General features: G+C 35.5%; 3 protein-coding genes across 3 annotated transcripts in view; 2 read left to right on the top strand and 1 right to left on the bottom strand.

The window, feature by feature from the left end:
• Window positions 1-342: 342 nt before the first annotated feature.
• LOC100366558 (NADH dehydrogenase [ubiquinone] 1 alpha subcomplex subunit 9, mitochondrial-like) lies at window positions 343-15,493 on the bottom strand. Its single transcript, XM_085499860.1, has 10 exons — window positions 15,426-15,493; window positions 14,787-14,990; window positions 14,501-14,598; window positions 13,767-13,858; window positions 13,285-13,426; window positions 12,275-12,377; window positions 11,972-12,039; window positions 11,143-11,219; window positions 1,209-1,371; window positions 343-951 (listed from the first exon to the last, which is right to left on the bottom strand). The coding sequence occupies exons 1-10, from the start codon at window positions 15,463-15,465 to the stop codon at window positions 784-786; spliced, it is 1,155 nt and encodes a 384-aa protein (XP_085355986.1). The 5' UTR covers window positions 15,466-15,493; the 3' UTR covers window positions 343-783.
• Window positions 15,494-15,746: 253 nt separating this feature from the next.
• LOC100377277 (thioredoxin-like protein 4A) lies at window positions 15,747-17,427 on the top strand. Its single transcript, XM_002736121.4, has 2 exons — window positions 15,747-15,911; window positions 16,400-17,427. The coding sequence occupies exon 2, from the start codon at window positions 16,404-16,406 to the stop codon at window positions 16,830-16,832; it is 429 nt and encodes a 142-aa protein (XP_002736167.1). The 5' UTR covers window positions 15,747-15,911; window positions 16,400-16,403; the 3' UTR covers window positions 16,833-17,427.
• A 2,714-nt stretch (window positions 17,428-20,141) lies between these two features.
• The window catches only part of LOC100366407 (uncharacterized), a 9,987-nt gene continuing 4,728 nt past the window's right edge, over window positions 20,142-25,400 (top strand). The window contains exons 1-2 of the mRNA XM_085499859.1: window positions 20,142-20,783; window positions 23,943-24,045. Coding sequence (XP_085355985.1) covers window positions 20,546-20,783; window positions 23,943-24,045 — 341 coding nt within the window. The 5' untranslated portion in view covers window positions 20,142-20,545. The remainder of the gene's footprint in view (window positions 20,784-23,942; window positions 24,046-25,400) is intronic.

The following is a 25,400-nucleotide window of genomic DNA, read 5'->3' as shown; positions in this document are numbered from 1 at the left end:
CACAGTAGGCAAAATGCCTAGTGCTAACACACAAACTCATGCAATTACCTACACTTAAACATGCACATGAAATCAAAACTAAGAACCTTCCTTCCATGGTAATGAAATCAATTCACAAAGGAGCTCGTGTTACACAATTAGTCTGCTGAGGCAGCAGCCATGAGATTTTTAAGGGTTGTGGCATCAATTTCACTTTAAATTCAGTCCCAGGAATTAACAATTCAAGTTTAATCACTGCCATTCTGTCTGGAAGTAAACTGAAAATAGATGCATATATTTGCGGATGGGATGGGAATTTATGGTTGGATTTAAACTACCAATCAAGAGTCTGATGCAAAAACATCTAGCACTATACCAGTGATCAGTAAATTTAATACTGCATTATTCACAATGTATTCGACTCATTAATACTAAAACCACAAAGATGATATCTTGCTATATTTGATTATTCATCAGAAGAGACTTTGTCAACACAAGTGTCTTTTATTAGGATCAAAACTCCTATTACTGGTAATATTATACATTGTTTTAATGAAATCACTACACTGAGTTGCAAAATGTGACTGGGTATGTGTGGTCTGTCCTGATATACATTCAAGGAGTTGACACAATGATGTAGTTCCCAGTAAACTTGCTGTAGAGCATAGACATTTTTTCTCTAAAAGTGTTACTAATTATTTCAGTGTGGGGTGTTTTACACAAATGCAATAAACGGAAAAAATCCAATATTTTTTTTTACATTCTGAAAAGCAAACTAATAATAAATTTCCTATCGCTGTGACATTAAATAATAGGTTTTGCTGGTTCCGCTTCTTCCACAGCTTCTTCAAAGTGTTTAGCAGCACGGTGACGCCGCAGACCAAATATGGCAGCGGCTTCCAGTGAAGTGGGTGTAACGCCAAGATCTTCCAAACCAGGCATGCCAGGGGTCACCTCTTCAGTCGTATGAAACTAAAAATAAAATAGAATTCATGAATTTGTAGAGCAAGCACAGGTTGTGAGATATGTTGCATTGTCACATGCTTATCAAAACTTCAGTGTTTCAAGTTCTCTGGTTGCTATGTTACCTAGCATGTGTAGTGTTGTTTTGCAATGAAAGAGGAGGTCGATTTCACAATCAGACGAAAAGATGTTTTAAAAAATGTTTGCCTCTACCTGCTTGTCATACACACTCAGTGGAGACTAAAGAAATAGATTGCAACACCTACCCTTTCTAGTTTATCTCTCGATATCCATGGCTCAAAAAATGACATTTCAAAACCCATGGCAATCATGCGAAGCAAGATCCTTGGAACTGGATAGCATACATATGGTCGGCGTGTTACTCTATAAATATAGTGGATTAATTCACCAAGGTAATAACGATGTGGTCTGTGAAAAGAGCAAACACATTTTTGAGGGTTAGAACTTAGCAATGATTCCTACCTCATCTTGTCATTAGCCATGGCATGGATGGGAGGAGGGTAGTGTTCTGATTGCTGTACTACTAGTATATAGCAGGGCATAGATCTATTGGACATCTTTGCTGTACTACTAGAATATAGCAGGGCATAGATCTATTGGACATCTTTGCTGTACTACTAGTATATAGCAGGGTATAGATCTATTGGACATCTTTGCTGTACTACTAGTATATAGCAGGGTATAGATCTATTGGACATCTTTGCTGTACTACTAGTATATAGCAGGGCATAGATCTATTGGACATCTTTGCTGTACTACTAGTATATAGCAGGGTATAGATCTATTTGGACATCTTTGCTGTACTACTAGTATATAGCAGGGTATAGATCTATTTGGACATCTTTCCTGTACTACTAGTATATAGCAGGGTATAGATCTATTAGACATCTTTGCTGTACTACTAGTATATAGCAGAGCATAGATCTATTGGACATCTTTGCTGTACTACTAGTATATAACAGAGCATAGATCTATTGGACATCTTTGCTGTACTACTAGTATATAGCAGGGCATAGATCTATTGGACATCTTTGCTGTACTACTAGTATATAGCAGGGTATAGATCTATTGGACATCTTTGCTGTACTACTAGTATATAGCTGGGCATAGATCTATTGGACATCTTTGCTGTACTACTAGTATATAGCAGGGTATAGATCTATTGGACATCGTTGTTGTACTACTAGTATATAGCAGGGTATAGATCTATTGGACATCTTTGCTGTACTACTAGTATATAGCAGGGTATAGATCTATTGGACATCTTTGCTGTACTACTAGTATATAGCAGGGTATAGATCTATTGGACATCTTTGCTGTACTACTAGTATATAGCAGGGTATAGATCTATTGGACATCTTTGCTGTACTACTAGTATATAGCAGGGCATAGATCTATTGGACATCTTTGCTGTACTACTAGTATATAGCAGGGTATAGATCTATTGGACATCTTTGCTGTACGACTAGTATATAGCAGGGTATAGATCTATTGGACATCTTTGCTGTACTACTAGTATATAGCAGGGCATAGATCTATTGGACATCTTTGTTGTACTACTAGTATATAGCAGGGTATAGATCTATTGACATCTTTGCTGTACTACTAGTATATAGCAGGGTATAGATCTATTGGACATCTTTGCTGTACTACTAGTATATAGCAGGGTATAGATCTATTGGACATCTTTGCTGTACTACTAGTATATAGCAGGGTATAGATCTATTGGACATCTTTGCTGTACTACTAGTATATAGCAGGGTATAGATCTATTGGACATCTTTGTCGTACTACTAGTATATAGCAGGGTATAGATCTATTGGACATCTTTGCTGTACTACTAGTATATAGCAGGGTATAGATCTATTGGACATCTTTGCTGTACTACTAGTATATAGCAGGGTATAGATCTATTGGACATCTTTGCTGTACTACTGTTATATAGCAGGACATTGATCTATTGGACATCTTTGCTGTACTACTAGTATATAGCAGAGCATAGATCTATTGGACATCTTTGCTGTACTACTAGTATATAGCAGAGCATAGATCTATTGGACATCTTTGCTGTACTACTAGTATATAGCAGAGCATAGATCTATTGAACATCTTTGCTGTACTACTAGTATATAGCAGAGCATAGATCTATTGGACATCTTTGCTGTACTACTAGTATATAGCAGGGTATAGATCTATTGGACATTTTTGCTGTACTACTAGTATATAGCAGGGTATAGATCTATTGGACATCTTTGATGTACTACTAGTATATAACAGAGCATAGATCTATTGGACATCTTTGCTGTACTACTAGTATATAGCAGGGTATAGATCTATTGGACATCTTTGCTGTACTACTAGTATATAGCAGGGCATAGATCTATTGGACATCTTTGCTGTACTACTAGTATATAGCAGGGCATAGATCTATTGGACATCTTTGCTGTACTACTAGTATATAGCAGAGCATAGATCTATTGGACATCTTTGCTGTACTACTAGTATATAGCAGAGCATAGATCTATTGGACATCTTTGCTGTACTACTAGTATATAGCAGAGCATAGATCTATTGGACATCTTTGTTGTACTACTAGTATATAGCAGAGCATAGATCTATTGGACATCTTTGCTGTACTACTAGTATATAGCAGGGTATAGATCTATTGGACATCTTTGCTGTACTACTAGTATATAGCAGAGCATAGATCTATTGGACATCTTTGCTGTACTACTAGTATATAGCAGAGCATAGATCTACTGGACATCTTTGCTGTACTACTAGTATATAGCAGAGCATAGATCTATTGGACATCTTTGCTGTATTACTAGTATATAGCAGGGTATAGATCTATTGGACATCTTTGCTGTACTACTAGTATATAGCAGAGCATAGATCTATTGGACATCTTTGCTGTACTACTAGTATATAGCAGGGTATAGATCTATTGGACATCTTTGCTGTACTACTAGTATATAGCAGAGCATAGATCTATTGGACATCTTTGCTGTACTACTAGTATATAGCAGAGCATAGATCTACTGGACATCTTTGCTGTACTACTAGTATATAGCAGAGCATAGATCTACTGGACATCTTTGCTGTACTACTAGTATATAGCAGGGTATAGATCTATTGGACATCTTTGCTGTACTACTAGTATATAGCAGAGCATAGATCTATTGGACATCTTTGCTGTACTACTAGTATATAGCAGAGCATAGATCTATTGGACATCTTTGCTGTACTACTAGTATATAGCAGGGCATAGATCTATTGGACATCTTTGCTGTACTACGAGTATATAGCAGGGCATAGATCTATTGGACATCTTTGCTGTACTACTAGTATATAGCAGGGCATAGATCTATTGGACATCTTTGCTGTACTACTAGTATATAGCAGGGCATAGATCTATTGGACATCTTTGCTGTACTACTAGTATATAGCAGGGTATAGATCTATTGGACATCTTTGCTGTACTACTAGTATATAGCAGAGCATAGATCTATTGGACATCTTTGCTGTACTACTAGTATATAGCAGGGTATAGATCTATTGGACATCTTTGCTGTACTACTAGTATATAGCAGAGCATAGATCTATTGGACATCTTTGCTGTACTACTAGTATATAGCAGAGCATAGATCTATTGGACATCTTTGCTGTACTACTAGTATATAGCAGAGCATAGATCTATTGGACATCTTTGCTGTACTACTAGTATATAGCAGGGTATAGATCTATTGGACATCTTTGCTGTACTACTAGTATATAGCAGGGCATAGATCTATTGGACATCTTTGCTGTACTACTAGTATATAGCAGGGCATAGATCTATTGGACATCTTTGCTGTACTACTAGTATATAGCAGGGTATAGATCTATTTGGACATCTTTGCTGTACTACTAGTATATAGCAGGGTATAGATCTATTTGGACATCTTTCCTGTACTACTAGTATATAGCAGGGTATAGATCTATTAGACATCTTTGCTGTACTACTAGTATATAGCAGAGCATAGATCTATTGGACATCTTTGCTGTACTACTAGTATATAACAGAGCATAGATCTATTGGACATCTTTGCTGTACTACTAGTATATAGCAGGGCATAGATCTATTGGACATCTTTGCTGTACTACTAGTATATAGCAGGGTATAGATCTATTGGACATCTTTGCTGTACTACTAGTATATAGCTGGGCATAGATCTATTGGACATCTTTGCTGTACTACTAGTATATAGCAGGGTATAGATCTATTGGACATCGTTGTTGTACTACTAGTATATAGCAGGGTATAGATCTATTGGACATCTTTGCTGTACTACTAGTATATAGCAGGGTATAGATCTATTGGACATCTTTGCTGTACTACTAGTATATAGCAGGGTATAGATCTATTGGACATCTTTGCTGTACTACTAGTATATAGCAGGGTATAGATCTATTGGACATCTTTGCTGTACTACTAGTATATAGCAGGGCATAGATCTATTGGACATCTTTGCTGTACTACTAGTATATAGCAGGGTATAGATCTATTGGACATCTTTGCTGTACGACTAGTATATAGCAGGGTATAGATCTATTGGACATCTTTGCTGTACTACTAGTATATAGCAGGGCATAGATCTATTGGACATCTTTGCTGTACTACTAGTATATAGCAGAGCATAGATCTATTGGACATCTTTGCTGTACTACTAGTATATAGCAGGGTATAGATCTATTGGACATCTTTGCTGTACTACTAGTATATAGCAGGGTATAGATCTATTGGACATCTTTGCTGTACTACTAGTATATAGCAGGGTATAGATCTATTGGACATCTTTGCTGTACTACTAGTATATAGCAGAGCATAGATCTATTGGACATCTTTGCTGTATTACTAGTATATAGCAGGGTATAGATCTATTGGACATCTTTGCTGTACTACTAGTATATAGCAGAGCATAGATCTCTTGGACATCTTTGCTGTACTACTAGTATATAGCAGGGTATAGATCTATTGGACATCTTTGCTGTACTACTAGTATATAGCAGAGCATAGATCTATTGGACATCTTTGCTGTACTACTAGTATATAGCAGAGCATAGATCTACTGGACATCTTTGCTGTACTACTAGTATATAGCAGAGCATAGATCTACTGGACATCTTTGCTGTACTACTAGTATATAGCAGGGTATAGATCTATTGGACATCTTTGCTGTACTACTAGTATATAGCAGAGCATAGATCTATTGGACATCTTTGCTGTACTACTAGTATATAGCAGAGCATAGATCTATTGGACATCTTTGCTGTACTACTAGTATATAGCAGGGCATAGATCTATTGGACATCTTTGCTGTACTACGAGTATATAGCAGGGCATAGATCTATTGGACATCTTTGCTGTACTACTAGTATATAGCAGGGCATAGATCTATTGGACATCTTTGCTGTACTACTAGTATATAGCAGAGCATAGATCTATTGGACATCTTTGCTGTACTACTAGTATATAGCAGAGCATAGATCTATTGGACATCTTTGCTGTACTACTAGTATATAGCAGAGCATAGATCTATTGAACATCTTTGCTGTACTACTAGTATATAGCAGAGCATAGATCTATTGGACATCTTTGCTGTACTACTAGTATATAGCAGGGTATAGATCTATTGGACATTTTTGCTGTACTACTAGTATATAGCAGGGTATAGATCTATTGGACATCTTTGATGTACTACTAGTATATAACAGAGCATAGATCTATTGGACATCTTTGCTGTACTACTAGTATATAGCAGGGTATAGATCTATTGGACATCTTTGCTGTACTACTAGTATATAGCAGGGCATAGATCTATTGGACATCTTTGCTGTACTACTAGTATATAGCAGGGCATAGATCTATTGGACATCTTTGCTGTACTACTAGTATATAGCAGAGCATAGATCTATTGGACATCTTTGCTGTACTACTAGTATATAGCAGAGCATAGATCTATTGGACATCTTTGCTGTACTACTAGTATATAGCAGAGCATAGATCTATTGGACATCTTTGTTGTACTACTAGTATATAGCAGAGCATAGATCTATTGGACATCTTTGCTGTACTACTAGTATATAGCAGGGTATAGATCTATTGGACATCTTTGCTGTACTACTAGTATATAGCAGAGCATAGATCTATTGGACATCTTTGCTGTACTACTAGTATATAGCAGAGCATAGATCTACTGGACATCTTTGCTGTACTACTAGTATATAGCAGAGCATAGATCTATTGGACATCTTTGCTGTATTACTAGTATATAGCAGGGTATAGATCTATTGGACATCTTTGCTGTACTACTAGTATATAGCAGAGCATAGATCTATTGGACATCTTTGCTGTACTACTAGTATATAGCAGGGTATAGATCTATTGGACATCTTTGCTGTACTACTAGTATATAGCAGAGCATAGATCTATTGGACATCTTTGCTGTACTACTAGTATATAGCAGAGCATAGATCTACTGGACATCTTTGCTGTACTACTAGTATATAGCAGAGCATAGATCTACTGGACATCTTTGCTGTACTACTAGTATATAGCAGGGTATAGATCTATTGGACATCTTTGCTGTACTACTAGTATATAGCAGAGCATAGATCTATTGGACATCTTTGCTGTACTACTAGTATATAGCAGAGCATAGATCTATTGGACATCTTTGCTGTACTACTAGTATATAGCAGGGCATAGATCTATTGGACATCTTTGCTGTACTACGAGTATATAGCAGGGCATAGATCTATTGGACATCTTTGCTGTACTACTAGTATATAGCAGGGCATAGATCTATTGGACATCTTTGCTGTACTACTAGTATATAGCAGGGCATAGATCTATTGGACATCTTTGCTGTACTACTAGTATATAGCAGGGTATAGATCTATTGGACATCTTTGCTGTACTACTAGTATATAGCAGAGCATAGATCTATTGGACATCTTTGCTGTACTACTAGTATATAGCAGGGTATAGATCTATTGGACATCTTTGCTGTACTACTAGTATATAGCAGAGCATAGATCTATTGGACATCTTTGCTGTACTACTAGTATATAGCAGAGCATAGATCTATTGGACATCTTTGCTGTACTACTAGTATATAGCAGAGCATAGATCTATTGGACATCTTTGCTGTACTACTAGTATATAGCAGGGTATAGATCTATTGGACATCTTTGCTGTACTACTAGTATATAGCAGGGCATAGATCTATTGGACATCTTTGCTGTACTACTAGTATATAGCAGAGCATAGATCTATTGGACATCTTTGCTGTACTACTAGTATATAGCAGGGTATAGATCTATTGGACATCTTTGCTGTACTACTAGTATATAGCAGGGCATAGATCTATTGGACATCTTTGCTGTACTACTAGTATATAGCAGAGCATAGATCTATTGGACATCTTTGCTGTACTACTAGTATATAGCAGGGTATAGATCTATTGGACATCTTTGCTGTACTACTAGTATATAGCAGGGTATAGATCTATTGGACATCTTTGCTGTACTACTAGTATATAGCAGGGTATAGATCTATTGGACATCTTTGCTGTACTACTAGTATATAGCAGAGCATAGATCTATTGGACATCTTTGCTGTATTACTAGTATATAGCAGGGTATAGATCTATTGGACATCTTTGCTGTACTACTAGTATATAGCAGAGCATAGATCTATTGGACATCTTTGCTGTACTACTAGTATATAGCAGGGTATAGATCTATTGGACATCTTTGCTGTACTACTAGTATATAGCAGAGCATAGATCTATTGGACATCTTTGCTGTACTACTAGTATATAGCAGAGCATAGATCTACTGGACATCTTTGCTGTACTACTAGTATATAGCAGAGCATAGATCTACTGGACATCTTTGCTGTACTACTAGTATATAGCAGGGTATAGATCTATTGGACATCTTTGCTGTACTACTAGTATATAGCAGAGCATAGATCTATTGGACATCTTTGCTGTACTACTAGTATATAGCAGAGCATAGATCTATTGGACATCTTTGCTGTACTACTAGTATATAGCAGGGCATAGATCTATTGGACATCTTTGCTGTACTACGAGTATATAGCAGGGCATAGATCTATTGGACATCTTTGCTGTACTACTAGTATATAGCAGGGCATAGATCTATTGGACATCTTTGCTGTACTACTAGTATATAGCAGGGCATAGATCTATTGGACATCTTTGCTGTACTACTAGTATATAGCAGGGTATAGATCTATTGGACATCTTTGCTGTACTACTAGTATATAGCAGAGCATAGATCTATTGGACATCTTTGCTGTACTACTAGTATATAGCAGGGTATAGATCTATTGGACATCTTTGCTGTACTACTAGTATATAGCAGAGCATAGATCTATTGGACATCTTTGCTGTACTACTAGTATATAGCAGAGCATAGATCTATTGGACATCTTTGCTGTACTACTAGTATATAGCAGGGTATAGATCTATTGGACATCTTTGCTGTACTACTAGTATATAGCAGGGCATAGATCTATTGGACATCTTTGCTGTACTACTAGTATATAGCAGAGCATAGATCTATTGGACATCTTTGCTGTACTACTAGTATATAGCAGGGTATAGATCTATTGGACATCTTTGCTGTACTACTAGTATATAGCAGGGTATAGATCTATTGGACATCTTTGCTGTACTACTAGTATATAGCAGGGTATAGATCTATTGGACATCTTTGCTGTACTACTAGTATATAGCAGGGCATAGATCTATTGGACATCTTTGCTGTACTACTGGTATATAGCAGGGTATAGATCTATTGGACATCTTTGCTGTACTACTAGTATATAGCAGGGTATAGATCTATTGGACATCTTTGCTGTACTACTAGTATATAGCAGGGCATAGATCTATTGGACATCTTTGCTGTACTACTGGTATATAGCAGGGTATAGATCTATTGGACATCTTTGCTGTACTACTAGTATATAGCAGGGCATAGATCTATTGGACATCTTTGCTGTACTACTGGTATATAGCAGGGTATAGATCTATTGGACATCTTTGCTGTACTACTAGTATATAGCAGGGTATAGATCTATTGGACATCTTTGCTGTACTACTAGTATATAGCAGGGTATAGATCTATTGGACATCTTTGCTGTACTACTAGTATATAGCAGGATATAGATCTATTGGACATCTTTGCTGTACTACTAGTATATAGCAGAGCATAGATCTATTGGACATCTTTGCTGTACTACTAGTATATAGCAGGGTATGGATCTATTGGACATCTTTGCTGTACTACTAGTATATAGCAGGGCATAGATCTATTGGACATCTTTGCTGTACTACTAGTATATAGCAGAGCATAGATCTATTGGACATCTTTGCTGTACTACTAGTATATAGCAGAGCATAGATCTATTGGACATCTTTGCTGTACTACTAGTATATAGCAGGGCATAGATCTATTGGACATCTTTGCTGTACTACTAGTATATAGCAGGGTATAGATCTATTGGACATCTTTGCTGTACTACTAGTATATAGCAGAGCATAGATATATTGGACATCTTTGCTGTACTACTAGTATATAGCAGGGCATAGATCTATTGGACATCTTTGCTGTACTACCAGTATATAGCAGGGTATAGATCTATTGGACATCTTTGCTGTACTACTAGTATATAGCAGAGCATAGATATATTGGACATCTTTGCTGTACTACTAGTATATAGCAGGGTATAGATCTATTGGACATCTTTGCTGTACTACTAGTATATAGCAGGGTATAGATCTATTGGACATCTTTGCTGTACTACTAGTATATAGCAGGGTATAGATCTATTGGACATCTTTGCTGTACTACTAGTATATAGCAGAGCATAGATCTATTGGACATCTTTGCTGTACTACTAGTATATAGCAGAGCATAGATCTATTGGACATCTTTGCTGTACTACTAGTATATAGCAGGGTATAAAGCTTTTAGACATTTAAAGCTATAAAAGGATAAGAATGAAAACATTAAAGCTGTGCAAGTAGGATGAATCATTTTTCTGCAATCTGAAGCTAAAATAATAGTGTCATTAGTGTAATACTCAATGTTGTATTTATTTACCCAGCAAGCTCATATGTTTTTCCAATTGTGTCTCTATCTTTGATGGCATTGGCAATAGCTGCAGCAACATCACGAACCTGTAGAGACAATAAAGGAAACATTATTGTTATGAATATACATATAATACATATACTGTATTTGCATTCATGTGTTCATGTCATATTACAGAGGAGTTTCTCTGACTGAAATAAGTAGTATTTTAATTTTTGGCTTATATGTTCTTCTATTGGAGATAAAGTAAACATCAATGTCAAAAGTTTCATCATTGGTCTAGACCACCTTAATAACACCTTAAAATCCACATTCTGGTTTTTGATTTGCTACAAGCAGCTCAAGCAGTAGAAGTAGCGGTAAGGAACATGAAATTCATTTTAGATGTATTTTTCAAAAGCCTCAAAATATGAAAACACAACTATACAATCATTGTTGATAATAAGATCACATTACAATCTTATTGCCAAAATCTACCAAAATCATGTCCAAAATCATGACTAAGAGAAGCACATTGAATTTGGCATAGGTCTGTCTGAGGTATCTGATAAGATACAATAATCAACCTTGTGCTTATATTATCTAAGCTATACCGCAATAAGCAATACTCGGTTAAATTTTTCAAATACCAATCTGAGAAGATATTTTGACTTTTCAGAATAACTTAGTGATACATACATGTTTGAAAAGATCATTTATGAGTTTTCATAAAACAATCAAAAGGAATCTCATCTCTCAGTCTCTCAATATTTTGATCGTCTGAAATGTAGGTGGAATTTCAGTTATTAATATCTCAAACTTTGAATTAAATATAATAGTGCTATTAACTTGTACTTACATATAGAGGTTGTTTGACAGCTTTCGTACCACCAGGATAGAGTGGAACACCACCAAAGAATCTATGGTCTAAGAAAGATAACAATATAGATAAGTTAAAGTGGCACACAAAGATATTACATGCCAAGTCAATTTACAAAGTACAATCCAAGATGCAGCAGTTCTATGTATGGACCAGCAGAGCACATAGTAGCAGTTTGATATACAGACCACCCTGATTTGTATCGATCCATCATCACATGAATGTAGTTTGAAGAATTTAAATAAATTAAGATCAAATAATAATAATGCAGGTGTTACTCACTAGCATAATCATTAAAATATCTGTCTTCTCTGCCATATATCTGAGCAGGTCTTAATATAGTCACATTGGGATACTCATTCTTAACGATTGTCTCACCGGCCGCCTATTAACAAACAATTCATCATTGAGTATTTATTATGCATACAGTATTTGCTGTTACTATTACAGAGTAGAGCAAGAACTTGAATAATTAACAGAGATGTGATTTTTGCGATCCAGTATACATTAAGGTATATGTATGTTAGCTTCTATTATAGGAAATACAGTATTCAATACTTTATTTTCAAAACTACATGTGTGTGTTTATATGTTTAAGAAAAAATAATCCCTTGAGACATGCACACAAATGCTAGAAAAAAATATACTGTATTTGTTTTATTGGAAACACATCTGGAATATAAGCTTACTTAAAGAGCAAATTGCATTTACTGTATGGTAAATAATTGAAACATCTCATTTTGACTATAGATTCCCTTGACAAATGTTGCTTCTAATGGAGCATAATAGAGAAAATACAGCATACAATTATTCACACCTCACCTACTCATCTGTATTTTCAGTGGATATTATAAATTGTAAAATGGTCAAAACCAGACTAACATTTGTATATATCAAATTAAAATTAAAATTGAAAGAACAAATGAGAAACAACAAATCAAGTGAAAACAAATATTTTTTTGAATACACATTTTTGCGCATGCACCTCATCATAAATGCAGGAGAAATGAATTGTACAAAAACTATCTAATCATGCAATTAACTGAAAGTCTTTTCTATAGTGATAACTCAGTCGTAATCTGTTTCATGAAACCCATAAAGACCCCAATGTATGATCACAGAGTACAACTTCATAGCCATGTTGGTTGATCTGTTTTGAAAGAATAAATTTAAAACAAAATAACGGCCCTTTTATGTGTAAATGTGTCACGATACTTTGGCATTTCCTGGAAAGAAGAATAAGTGGCAATAGTTACAAGTGTGTGGGCGTTTCAAATGAGCTGCTTCCTTACTTTTGTCCTTAAAAATTTAGATGGTGATTTCCAGTCGCTGCCCAGAGCTGATAGATGAATAAGTCTTGGGATCTTCAACTCACTGGCAATACTGGCAACTCTACCAGCGATATCAATATGTATGTCTTCAAATCTGTAATTTCTGTCAAGAGATAACAAAACAAAAAAAGACATGGATCTAAGTGAGAATTTTCACAATGCTAAATTAATGTACTATCTTACAAGTATTTGTTCTATTACCAGTAGTGGGTCATAGGCTTACGTACATTACAGAGGTGTTTCTATGGGTAAAATAAGTTGTTGGTTTATACATGCTTCTAATGGAGCAAATGCAATATTCTCTGAATCAACAAAAGTAAGGTTGATCCAATTAATTATTGAATCACAAGGATATTATTATTGCTAGAAGTCAACAAAACAGGTTCTTAATTACTAAATGTTCTATGATAATTAAAAACAAAATCAAATTATTATAAACTTACCTGGTCTCATAGTCTTTTCCCATTAGGTTAATGACAACATTTGAATGCTGCATCATTTCGCGAAGAGAGTCATCGCTATTTACATCAAATGTCTAAAAAAAAATGTAAAGCAAACACAAATTAATTAAACGAAGTAATATAAAGGCCGAAAACCAAGCATTATTTAAGACCTTGACAGTGCCTAAAATAAACACATGTGGTTTCAGCTACGTGGCTGTTAGTGTTAACATATCAATATCCACAGAATTCTACACCAACATTGCTCTTACATTTGACAAAATTACCTGCACTGTTTGACACATGTTATCTTTAAGAAATAACAGTAAGTCGGCAAAAGTGAAGTAACAGTCTACACTACTGTATTTCAACAAACATGACAAAAATCAGTGACAGCATGGAGGTTGTTTGTGTTGTTTTGACTTTTTTTCCCCATTCATTTTGGCTATCTGTGGAGGCAGGTGATGTGTTAATAGTTTGGACACTGCAAAATGTTTTAGAACAAACCCATATAGATTAAATATGATCTTTAGTGTGACATGCCAGGATCCAGGGTTGCATTTAATAAGAAAAACATTCACTTTGAACGTTAGGTAACAAAGCTATGAGGTGACTTGCTGGCATAACAAAAATGATGGAAATGTTGGAAAACGTTTTGTAGCATTTTGTGATACTGAACGCACCCCAGGTAATGGAGAGAGAGTTTTGCGGCATTCATCATATAAAAAAAGACTTACAAGAGGAATAATCTGTCCTAGATCACCCATGACTTTCAGATGTCGTATATCATCAGGGTCACATCTGTATGGTACAATAATCTGTGAACCTTCACGGCCTAAAGTGAAGAAACAAAGAGTACACCATGCTTATGGAAAAATAGATAGCTTATTTAGTGGCATGGTATCACAGACCAGTTTATTTTGGCTGCTAAGATGTCCACCAGTTTGAATATTTTATATGGTAACATCGTGTTGTGCATACCATGAACACACATTTTACGACCTGTGAAGCACATTCACTCACCTAGCCTGTTGATAACGTATCGGCCTACAAATCCCGTAGAACCACCAAAGACAGTGGCAATAACACCACTGAACGACGATCTACCACCACGTCCTCTTGGAACCATAGCATCATGATATGTTCCTGCTTGACCCGGTGAAGCTTGGCTATGGCCATCTCTCTTACAGACAACAGCAAAACTCAATACCGGTGTAACTTGACTCCCTGGGCATCACAGAAATATAAGAACGTGAAAAACAGTCCCTCTATCATGATAGGATATATGTAGTTAGGTCTATACTATATTACTACTGTATTGGTTATTTGGGAACTACTTTTTTTGTAAAGATCACATCAGCATTACAATATTGTCTTCTTTCACCGTATATATTAATTTTCCTGCGTAGTGATTTCTTTATGGAGGCATTGATTCAGACGAGAAGGCAAAGAGACGAACATAGTCGCAAAATCAAGAAGTCAACTAGTTCAAGAAATCAGCTGGTAAAACGAGCCGTCGGCACGTAAATTAGCGAGCACAATTAAAAATTACTCGTCATGCTAGCTATTATTATTTTAAGAAATATGAGAACGTGCGTGACCAGTTAATGCTAGAACGCTGTGTTATATGTTGCATGAATAATCTATTTTACAAGAACTTACGAGCAGAGTTCGCAACTCGATTTGCCAACAACGCCGCCATCTTGAAGGACACTTGCGCAGAAAATGAAAATATGACAGTACAATGCGCACATAAAGCCCTTTATCGTTTTAAAAATAAATCCTGAAAAAGAAATGACAATGTGTGATATTAGTATTAAATTTCAATAATCTTTTACACGCAAATTATTTCATCGTTTGTTATCTATTTGTATCAAACAAAATATAACGAGGGTTTGTTGTAAAAACAAGTTGTGCTTATACAACTATAGCTTGTAGATTATTTTCATAACTTAGGGAGCCTGAACGTACCCCGTACGATTCGCTTCCATTCCGAGATCCGGAAAAGGTTGGCGTTGGTTTTGTGTGAAACTTTTCGTTTGCCTGTTTTCTTCAATACCATCTACACTTGTGTGAATATAGAACTATAGGAGAGAGGTCGGGTACAGTTATCATATATATTCGGTCTGTGAAATATAAAAGATAAAGGTAAGTTGCCTATTTTACTAATCTTCAACATTGTCCTGCGAAATTACAAAAAATAAATAAATAAAAAATACCGGTACATCCGGAAGGGAATTTATGAATCAACGAATCACAAATTGCTGTTCAACGTAAAGTGTGTTTCATTAATACTACAACAATGAGGGATGTGCTGTTCGCCGCCATTTTGTATATTTTTCATAATAAACAACTGGGCGAGTATTTTGCACCATTTTCCTTTTATTACTGTATATTGGTATTACTATTATTGTAATCCGTATTTCGTCTAGGATTTCAAACGTCTGAATATATTCTATCGTGTGGAATGATTTGGCTTTTAATTTTGTCTGTCACTTGGGGCTACAATTTCCAATAATTTGATAATAAATTACATTGAATTATTAGGATTTTTCAGTCTTCCTGTCACTGTGTACTTGATATGTCTGTTTTTGTGAGGTGGCCAAAATGACCGAATCGTATATTGTCTTTTACAGAACCATGTCTTACATGTTACCACATTTACACAATGGATGGCAGGTGGACCAAGCCATTTTATCTGAGGAGGATAGAGTAATCGTGATTCGTTTCGGGCACGATTGGGACCCTACATGCATGAAAATGGATGAAGTTCTCTATTCCATCGCAGACAAAGTGAAGAACTTTGCAGTCATGTTTTTAGTTGACATTACAGAGGTTCCTGATTTTAACAAGATGTATGAACTGTATGATCCCTGTACTGTCATGTTTTTCTTCAGGAACAAACATATAATGATTGATCTGGGCACTGGTAATAACAATAAAATAAACTGGACTTTAGAAGATAAACAAGAAATGGTGGACATTGTTGAAACTGTTTACAGAGGTGCCAGGAAAGGACGAGGTTTGGTAGTTTCACCAAAAGACTATTCAACAAAATACAGATACTAAACTTCAGTTATATACCACTGTTACATAGTCAGCAATTGGGACCTTTTCACTGCTGTTAACAACTGTTGTTTTCTTTCTCCACAAGTAATACTGTAGTAGCGGGTTGCTTTTATCAATGAATGTATTTAGATCAAAGACTTTTCGTATTTAAAACCTGTAAATTAAGTCTGTATGTTGAAAACGTATACCGTACAAAACTTACACATGATTGGTGATAACTGCGCTATTGCTAAAAGCATGAATAATGTAGAGTGTAAATCAGAGGGTAAAAATCAAATTGAAGCTCACAATAATTGCAAGATGTAAGTATGGTATCCAGCTTACAACTTGACAGTGCTCTGGGGATCCAAAATATTTAAGGAATACTCTGCATGTTTGCAAAATTTGGGTAATTCTCGTAGCATCCAGATCCCAAACCCATTGCTTTATGTTAGGTTCTCCTCGTTAGTTTTCTACTTTAATTAATTTTTACTATTCATTCATAACAAAGCTGTATTGCTTCTCACCTGGTAGAAACTTATGTAGATGTGTGTTATATGTAGGTGTACTATAGGATAGTTTTTATTAATAAAATATGTGCATAATTACTAGTTAATTTGCATATTGATTTGTAGGTTTTATGAGATGCATCTCTTCGGTGTGAATGTCTAGCTAATTTGAATGACCAGTAGATTTATTTTGTATATTTACAAAGTTTTAAGTTGACATTACTCATTGGTTTGTTACTGGGAAGTTGCCCTTGACTGTCAGCATCATTGTCAGACCATATTCTATACTTTAAATAAGACTGGATGAAACTTGTCTTTGTTAACTCAGGCCGAGCTTGAAAAAGCAGGCAGTGCTGGGGATGGTGAAGCTGAAGTGGTGTTTGCTATTATCGGATGTTGTATAAACACAACTTTAGACTGCTCCGTTCCATTTTTGACTCCCGTGTGCGAAGCACAAAAAGGGAGTCTTTGCAGTTTGTGTGTCTACATGTGTGTGTGTATGTGTGTCCGTCTGTTCCACTGATATCTCAAGAACCATACATCAGTTTTTGATGAAACTTGGTGCATAGATGCTCTGGGCCAATGCGCAGATTTGATTAGGTTTTGGTAAAAACCATGCATATTAATTACCTAATTTGCATGATAATTAGCTGATTTTTAGCTGTTCCATGACTTTTCCACTGATATCTAAAGAACCACTCTTTGGATTTTGATGAAACTTGGCACACCGATGCTCCAAACTAATGCGCAGATTTGATTAGTTTTGGGTAGAAATCTGTGCAATATTAATTACCTAATTTGCATAATGATTAATCAATTTTCGGCTTTTCCACTGATATCTCAAGTACTAATCATCACATTTCAATAAAACTTGGTACATAGATGTCATAGGACACTGCACAAACATGATAGTTTTTAGGGTAATGTCAGTAGATATTAATTACCTAATTAGCATAATTAATTAATTTTCAGCTTTTGATATTTCAAGTAGTACATGTAATTGTCACATTTCAGTGAAACTTGATACATAGATGTCATAGGACACTGCGAAGACCCGATAGTTTTTAGGGTAATATGAGTACATATTAATTACCTAATGAGCATAATTAATTTTCAGCTTTTGATATTTCAAGTAGTAATCATCACATTTCAATGACACTTGGTACATAGATGTCATAGGACACTGCACAGACCTGATAGTTTTTAGGGTAATACGAGTACATATTAATTACCTAATTTGCATAATTAATTAATTTTCAGCTTTTGATATATCAAGTAGTAATCATCATATTTCAATGAGACTTGCTACATAGATCTTCTAGGATTATGCAGAGACCTGATTAGTTTTAATTGGATATTAATTACCTAATTTGCATAATTTTCCACTAATATATAAAGAACCACAAATTGGATTATAATGAAACTTTTAAAGAGAACTATGCAGAAACCCAATTTGTTTTTGGTAAATATTTATGCTTATTCATCTCCTAATTAACACCGATATCTCAATTACTGATCATCACATTTGAATAAAATTTGGTACATAAATGCTCTAGAACAATAGACAGGCCTGATTAATTTTGGGTTAAAATTTGTTCATATTAATTCTCTAATTAGCATAATAATAAGTTTTTTGTTCTGTTCTGTTCATATTAGTTACCTGATTTACATAATTAGTTTTCAGTTTTTCCATCAATATCTCATGTACAAGTAATTTTGAATTAATTTTTAATGTGTCTTCAATACTCTCAGCACACGGGAGTTCTTTCTAAGCTTTCTTTGATTTTTATTGCTTTAGCCCACAAAAGACATAAAAATGTTATACACAATATACCAGTCTGAATGCATTGTAGAGTTAATTTGTGAATAACAACAAATAATGCTGCAAAATAAAACATTTGCGCAGCTAGTGCACATCCATGTACCTACGAAAATACATTGTATAGTAAAAGCATGTCTTGCTGTCATGACTGGGTTATTTCTATCATATTATAGTTGACATGGCTGCCCAGCAGCTCAAGCCAGCTCGGTAAGAGTTTCTTGGTGTCCTTGTAACCCTGCCCATCCCCTAGTTTTAATGGTATATGCCCTTCCTCAGGACATGTATAGTTATTTGAAGGGGCATTTACATTGCATTGAGGACTGTAGTGTTAAGGTTAGAGGTGGGCCTTAAGGAATTCTTTCCACCAGCTTGAGCCAGCATAAATTACTGTTTGATCCTAATAAACCCTTGGAGTTGTCTTATAGGACTGAGCCTCAAAATGGCCCAGACTGTCTAAACAAGAACCTCCCTTCCCCAGTCAAGGGTGCCATTTCAGCTTGGCTCTAATTAATTGGGCCGAACTTTGGCCCGTTCTGCCAAAACTGCATAAACACACAAGTGATATTTTGCTAATTGATGGGAGGACCAATAGTTTGGCTTTTATAAAATGCTGCGGTGAAAACCTAGCAATTACGGGTAGTAGTAGATCAATGTGACTTTGTTCAAATGATGTGTTTCGGCAAGATTTATTGACCTCTAACAAGGTGGTATGTACAGCACTGTTCATATACCTTATTTGGAAACTATCAATGTTACCTGAATGTAAAAAATGTATGTTAATGATAATTAACATTTCATAAAAAATTTCACATAATCTGAGGACTCCAATAAACTGAAGCTATAGGGTTGATCCCAACCAAACTTTGGAGAGGAGATGTGTATAGAGATGCCAGTGGAGGCACATCTCTGGTAGAAGTTCAGCTAACCTACAGATGTTACTTTTTGGAGATTCCAGATATGGACTTATAAACGTGTACCAAATGAGCAGATAATGCTGCATTGAGCATGGAAGGTATAGCGACCTCTAGAGTCGAAGACGTGAGCGACCACCTTTGACTTCCGGAGAAAATGTCCATTATATTGCCGTTGGGGCATCGAACGAAAGAAAAAAACTTGTATTTGAAATCGTATTATTCCTTCAAAATGCCAATAAGATCCAGTGTTAAAGGTGTGACTATAGACTTTGGAATGTGACCCCGAATTAACACTTTATCAATTCGTTCAGAAAGATCGCGATATTTTATCACCCGATCAATCACATAAATTTCACCTTTGATACTGTGAGCTTGAACTTCGATACACTTCCAGTTAGCTGTAAGTCGTGTGTATACAAGGCCATCGGTAAGGACATGACACGGTAACGTGATTTGGGGTTAGAGTCTGGAACTCTCATTCATGTAAATATGGCGGCTTCACGAAGTTCTCGTTATAGTGGCAGTGACTCGACGTCTGAGTTTTTGATGCAGGTCGAATTAAGTGTTTTGGATACCACGATTGTTATGGTGTTCGCTGACATGGGACCTCCTGATGGACCAGTTATTATATGTATACACGGGTCGCCGGCTACCTACAGGGCATATCACACGATGTTCCAGCCCCTTACTGAAGCCGGCATGAGGCTGGTTATTCCTAATTTCCCAGGTGAGTTACTGATATTACAGCTCCCTGACGATATCAGGCCCGTAGCTAGCACTTTAGAATAGGGGGTTCCAAAACAGGTAAGAGTTTCTTAGGTCCCCCTCACCCATAGCTCTAATCGTAACCCTACCCCATCCAGTCCCCTCCTCCATTTTAATTTTATATACCCCCTTTTGGGTCAATTATAATTATTTGGAGGAGCATATTAAATTACAGTGGGGGGGGGCTGGAGTGTTGCGGTTAAGATTCAGGTTATGGGTGAGGGGGCCTTAAGAAACTCTTTCACATGTAACTTCTTTGAACTATTTTTTCCCATTTCAGGGAGGAGGTTCCTGAGCCACCACCCCCACCCCCGACACACATGCACACCCTAGATCTACCAAGGCTAATTGTTGTACACAAAACACAAAAATAGACAAGATTGGACATATCTTAGCATCATTGTCTAAACATTTTAATAACGCTTTTTAACCTGTGACCTTGTCCTCTGATCTCATAGCACATATATAGCCAGAGATTGTTAATTTGCATTGATCCTGGCAGTTTTTGATTTTCATCAGTGACGTTTCCATTGGAAGACTTGTATGTCTTTTCGCCATCACACGTGATTTTGAGCTATCTTATGAAAGGCATAAGGCTGGGGATGTTATAAATGTTTTATATAAAATATGAATCAAATTACTGGTAGAATTCAAATTGACCAATCCAAGAATGATACGATGACATCATCACAAGTTCTGATTGAAGCCTACTCCTATTTTTTGAGGAAGTTCGTCATAAATCACATGACAATGTTCATTGCTTAATTGTGTAAAATCTTAAAGCTAGTGTCTCATGAAACCATGAAATAGCATTCTTTCGTATGTCACAGTGACGTAATTTGAGAAATTTGTCCTAATATTTTTCAAAAATTGCTATTTTTACAACAATTCCATGGAGTACAATTTTGTGACTTATTAAAACCCAGATTTTTGAAATTATTCCTAATTTCCCAGGTGAGTTACTGATATTACAGCTAGCACTTTAGAATAGGGGGTTCCAAAACAGGTAAGAGTTTCTTAGGTCCCCCTCACCCATAGCTCTAATCGTAACCCTACCCCATCCAGTCCCCTCCTCCATTTTAATTTTATATACCCCCTTTTGGGTCAATTATAATTATTTGGAGGAGCATATTAAATTACAGTGGGGGGGGGGCTGGAGTGTTGCGGTTAAGATTCAGGTTATGGGTGAGGGGGCCTTAAGAAACTCTTTCACATGTAACTTCTTTGAACTATTTTTTCCCATTTCAGGGAGGAGGTTCCTGAGCCACCACCCCCCAAGACACACATGCACACCCTAGATCTTCCAAGGCTAATTGTTGTACACAAAATATTTTTCAAAAATTGCTATTTTTAGAACATATATATACAATGTTACAGAAAAATTGCATTTTTAGCCTCTTATTAAAACCCAGATTTTTGAAATAATTGAGAACAGCAAAAAGTACCCCATCATTCACAATATATGATTTACTGATTAACCCATGTTTAATGATGTTTACTAAGGTCTTCAAAATTTGAGAGTCAGTTTGATTGAAGTGTCATTGAAATATTGTATTATTTTTCACCTTTTTTTTCTCGTGTTGGCTGAAAAATTAAATACATGTAATAAGTTTAGATAATGAGTAGAGTTATAAAAAATATCCATATTTTTTTTTTGGTCTAAGATTCCCATAAGTTATGAATCAAAATGAGGAAAAAGATCAGATACAGTTTTCAGTACTGAGTATGACCCTAGACAGAAATGTTTCTCTTGCCATTTTTGGTACCTTCTGGTGAAATTCTTACCATTTTAGCTCCCATGTGTGCAAAGCATAGGTACATAGGTACTTTTGGATATACCTAATTAGTTTGTGCCATGTCCTTGCATATTATGTAGCTAATTTGCATATTAATTATCTCACTTCAGCTTTGTATGCAAAATTTCAAAAACTTCTGATTTTGATCAAATTTATTTCATAGGTATCTTAGGGTAATACTTTTAAGACAATATCCGTGCATATAAGTAGCTAATTTGCATATTAATTTTATCATTTCAGCCTGTGTAACTAAGATTTTAAAAACTTCTAAGCAGATTTTGATGGGTAATGTGGTAATGTGCTTATGAGTGTTATATTCATGTCTAGGCATATTAATTAAGTAGTTAATTTGCATATTAATTAACAAAATCTCAAAAACTTCAGAAGGGATTTTGATCAAATTTTGCTATACATTGGTGCTAAATGTCTGCTGGCAGATCCTAACCTCTATACCATTGCTCTTTCACTCTTTTTTTTTTTATAAAACAATATTGATTGCATATATTTTGTATTCACACAAGAGCTTTGCAGTGTTTAACTTTGATTAGTACTTCCTTGCAAAATTTGACTCCCGCTCCTGCTTAAGTTGACTCACCTTTGAGAATAGCCTAGTGGAATGGCAGTTGGATATCCAATATTTTCGTCTGTCAATTTCCAAATAACACAGTGTTATTACCTAGTATTTCTGATTGGTCAGATGAATACTGGCAGCCATTTCATATTTATAATTGTAATTTAAGACTTCCGTGAAAAGGGCATCATTACTACATAAAGACACTAAATGAAATGTTGTGTTTTTCCAGTGTTTTTGAATTCCAAATGCATGAAATTTGATTAATCTTCAATTTCAGTGGTTTTATTTTGTGTTGGTGTTCAGTGTAATTAAAGCGGGAATTGAGTCCCAAGTGACGATAAGAACACACGCTAAAAACGCAAAGGTTATCGGGTAAACGCTTGTTTGTAAACAATGACATGCTATGGCCACCTGACACATGCGCAGGAGACGATTCCCCCGCTTTAAGCTTGTGCCAAAATCAGTTTTGACTATGAAAATGGCAAATTCAGTATATTGACTTACTGGAATAAATCATAATGGCAGTTAAAAATCACTGTAAATGCAATAATTTTCAAAACATGAATATATTATAAATCAGCATGAAATTTGTAATAAGTGCAATGATTTCCCCAAAGTTATTGACAAATTTGGGATTATAATTGGCTTATTTTGGATTTAAAAAAAATACCAAATCCCTTTTTATGAAACAAGTCTTAATAAATTCAAATATAGAAAAAATGTAATTGATATATACATTATCTCATGCCAGGTATGGGCTATACAAATGTGGATGACAAGGAAAATTTTAATTTCTCGCCTCAACACAAGGCTGAAGTGGTAAAAGCATTAATACAGAAATTGAAACTTGAAAGGTGAGGATGTTATCATGATTTTAAGTTAAGAATTTGGGGTGTAACCATGGTGATTTGAGGATGTGGAATGCTGCCATGGTGAGTTGAGGATGTGGATTGTTGCCATGGCGAGTTGAGGATATAGGTTGTTGCCATGGTGAGTTGAGGATATGGAATATGTTGCTATGGTTTTATATTGACATGTTTTAAGGATGGTGTATTGTGATTTGTATCAAATTACATACATAAAACTGGGTCAGTTTGATTCAAGTGCCACTTATAATTTGATTCAGTCAGTTCAAGTGCCAAGTATACTAATTTAATTCACTTGATTCAAGTGTGAATTATTCTAATTTGATTCAGTTTGATGAAGTGCCACATATAATAATTGATTCAAGTGTAGTAATTTGATTCTCTTGATCCTAGTGCCAAGTGTAGTAATTTGATTCACTTGTTTCAAGTGCCAAGTGTAGTAATTTGATTCTCTTGATTCAAGTGCCAAGTGTAGTAATTTGATTCAGTTTGATTAAAGTGCCAAGTGTAGTAATTTGATTCACTTGATTCAAGTGCCAAGTGTCGTAATTTGATTCACTTGATTCAAGTGCCAAGTGTAGTAATTTGATTCACTTGTTTCAAGTGCCAAGTGTAGTAATTTGATTCAGTTTGATTAAAGTGCCAAGTGTAGTAATTTGATTCACTTGATTCAAGTGTCAGATGTAGTAATTTGATTCAGTTTGATTAAAGTGCCAAGTGTAGTAATTTGATTCACTTGTTTCAAGTGCCAAGTGTAGTAATTTGATTCACTTGATTCAAGTGCCAAGTGTAGTAATTTGATTCACTTGTTTCAAGTGCCAAGTGTAGTAATTTGATTCAGTTTGATTCAAGTGTAGTAATTTGATGTGTAGTAATTTGATTCACTTGTGTCAAGTGTCAGATGTAGTAATTTGATTCAGTTTGATTCAAGTGTAGTAATTTGATGTGTAGTAGTTTGATTCACTTTATTCAAGTGTCTGGTGTAGTAATTTGATTCACTTTATTCAAGTGTCTGGTGTAGTAATTTGATTCACTTGATTCAAGTGTCAGGTGTAGTAATTAGATTCACTTGATTCAAGTATAGTAATTCGATTAACTTGATTAAAGTGTCAAGTACAGTAATTTGATTCACTTGTTTCAAGTGCCAAGTGTAGTAATTTGATTCACTTGATTCAAGTGCCAAGTGTAGTAATTTGATTCACTTGTTTCAAGTGCCAAGTGTAGTAATTTGATTCAGTTTGATTCAAGTGTAGTAATTTGATGTGTAGTAATTTGATTCACTTGTGTCAAGTGTCAGATGTAGTAATTTGATTCAGTTTGATTCAAGTGTAGTAATTTGATGT

Source organism: Saccoglossus kowalevskii, chromosome 1 (assembly GCF_978046115.1).
Source record: "Saccoglossus kowalevskii chromosome 1, keSacKowa6.1, whole genome shotgun sequence".
Lineage (NCBI taxonomy): Eukaryota > Metazoa > Hemichordata > Enteropneusta > Harrimaniidae > Saccoglossus > Saccoglossus kowalevskii.
This window is presented reverse-complemented; position numbering and strand designations above follow the sequence as displayed.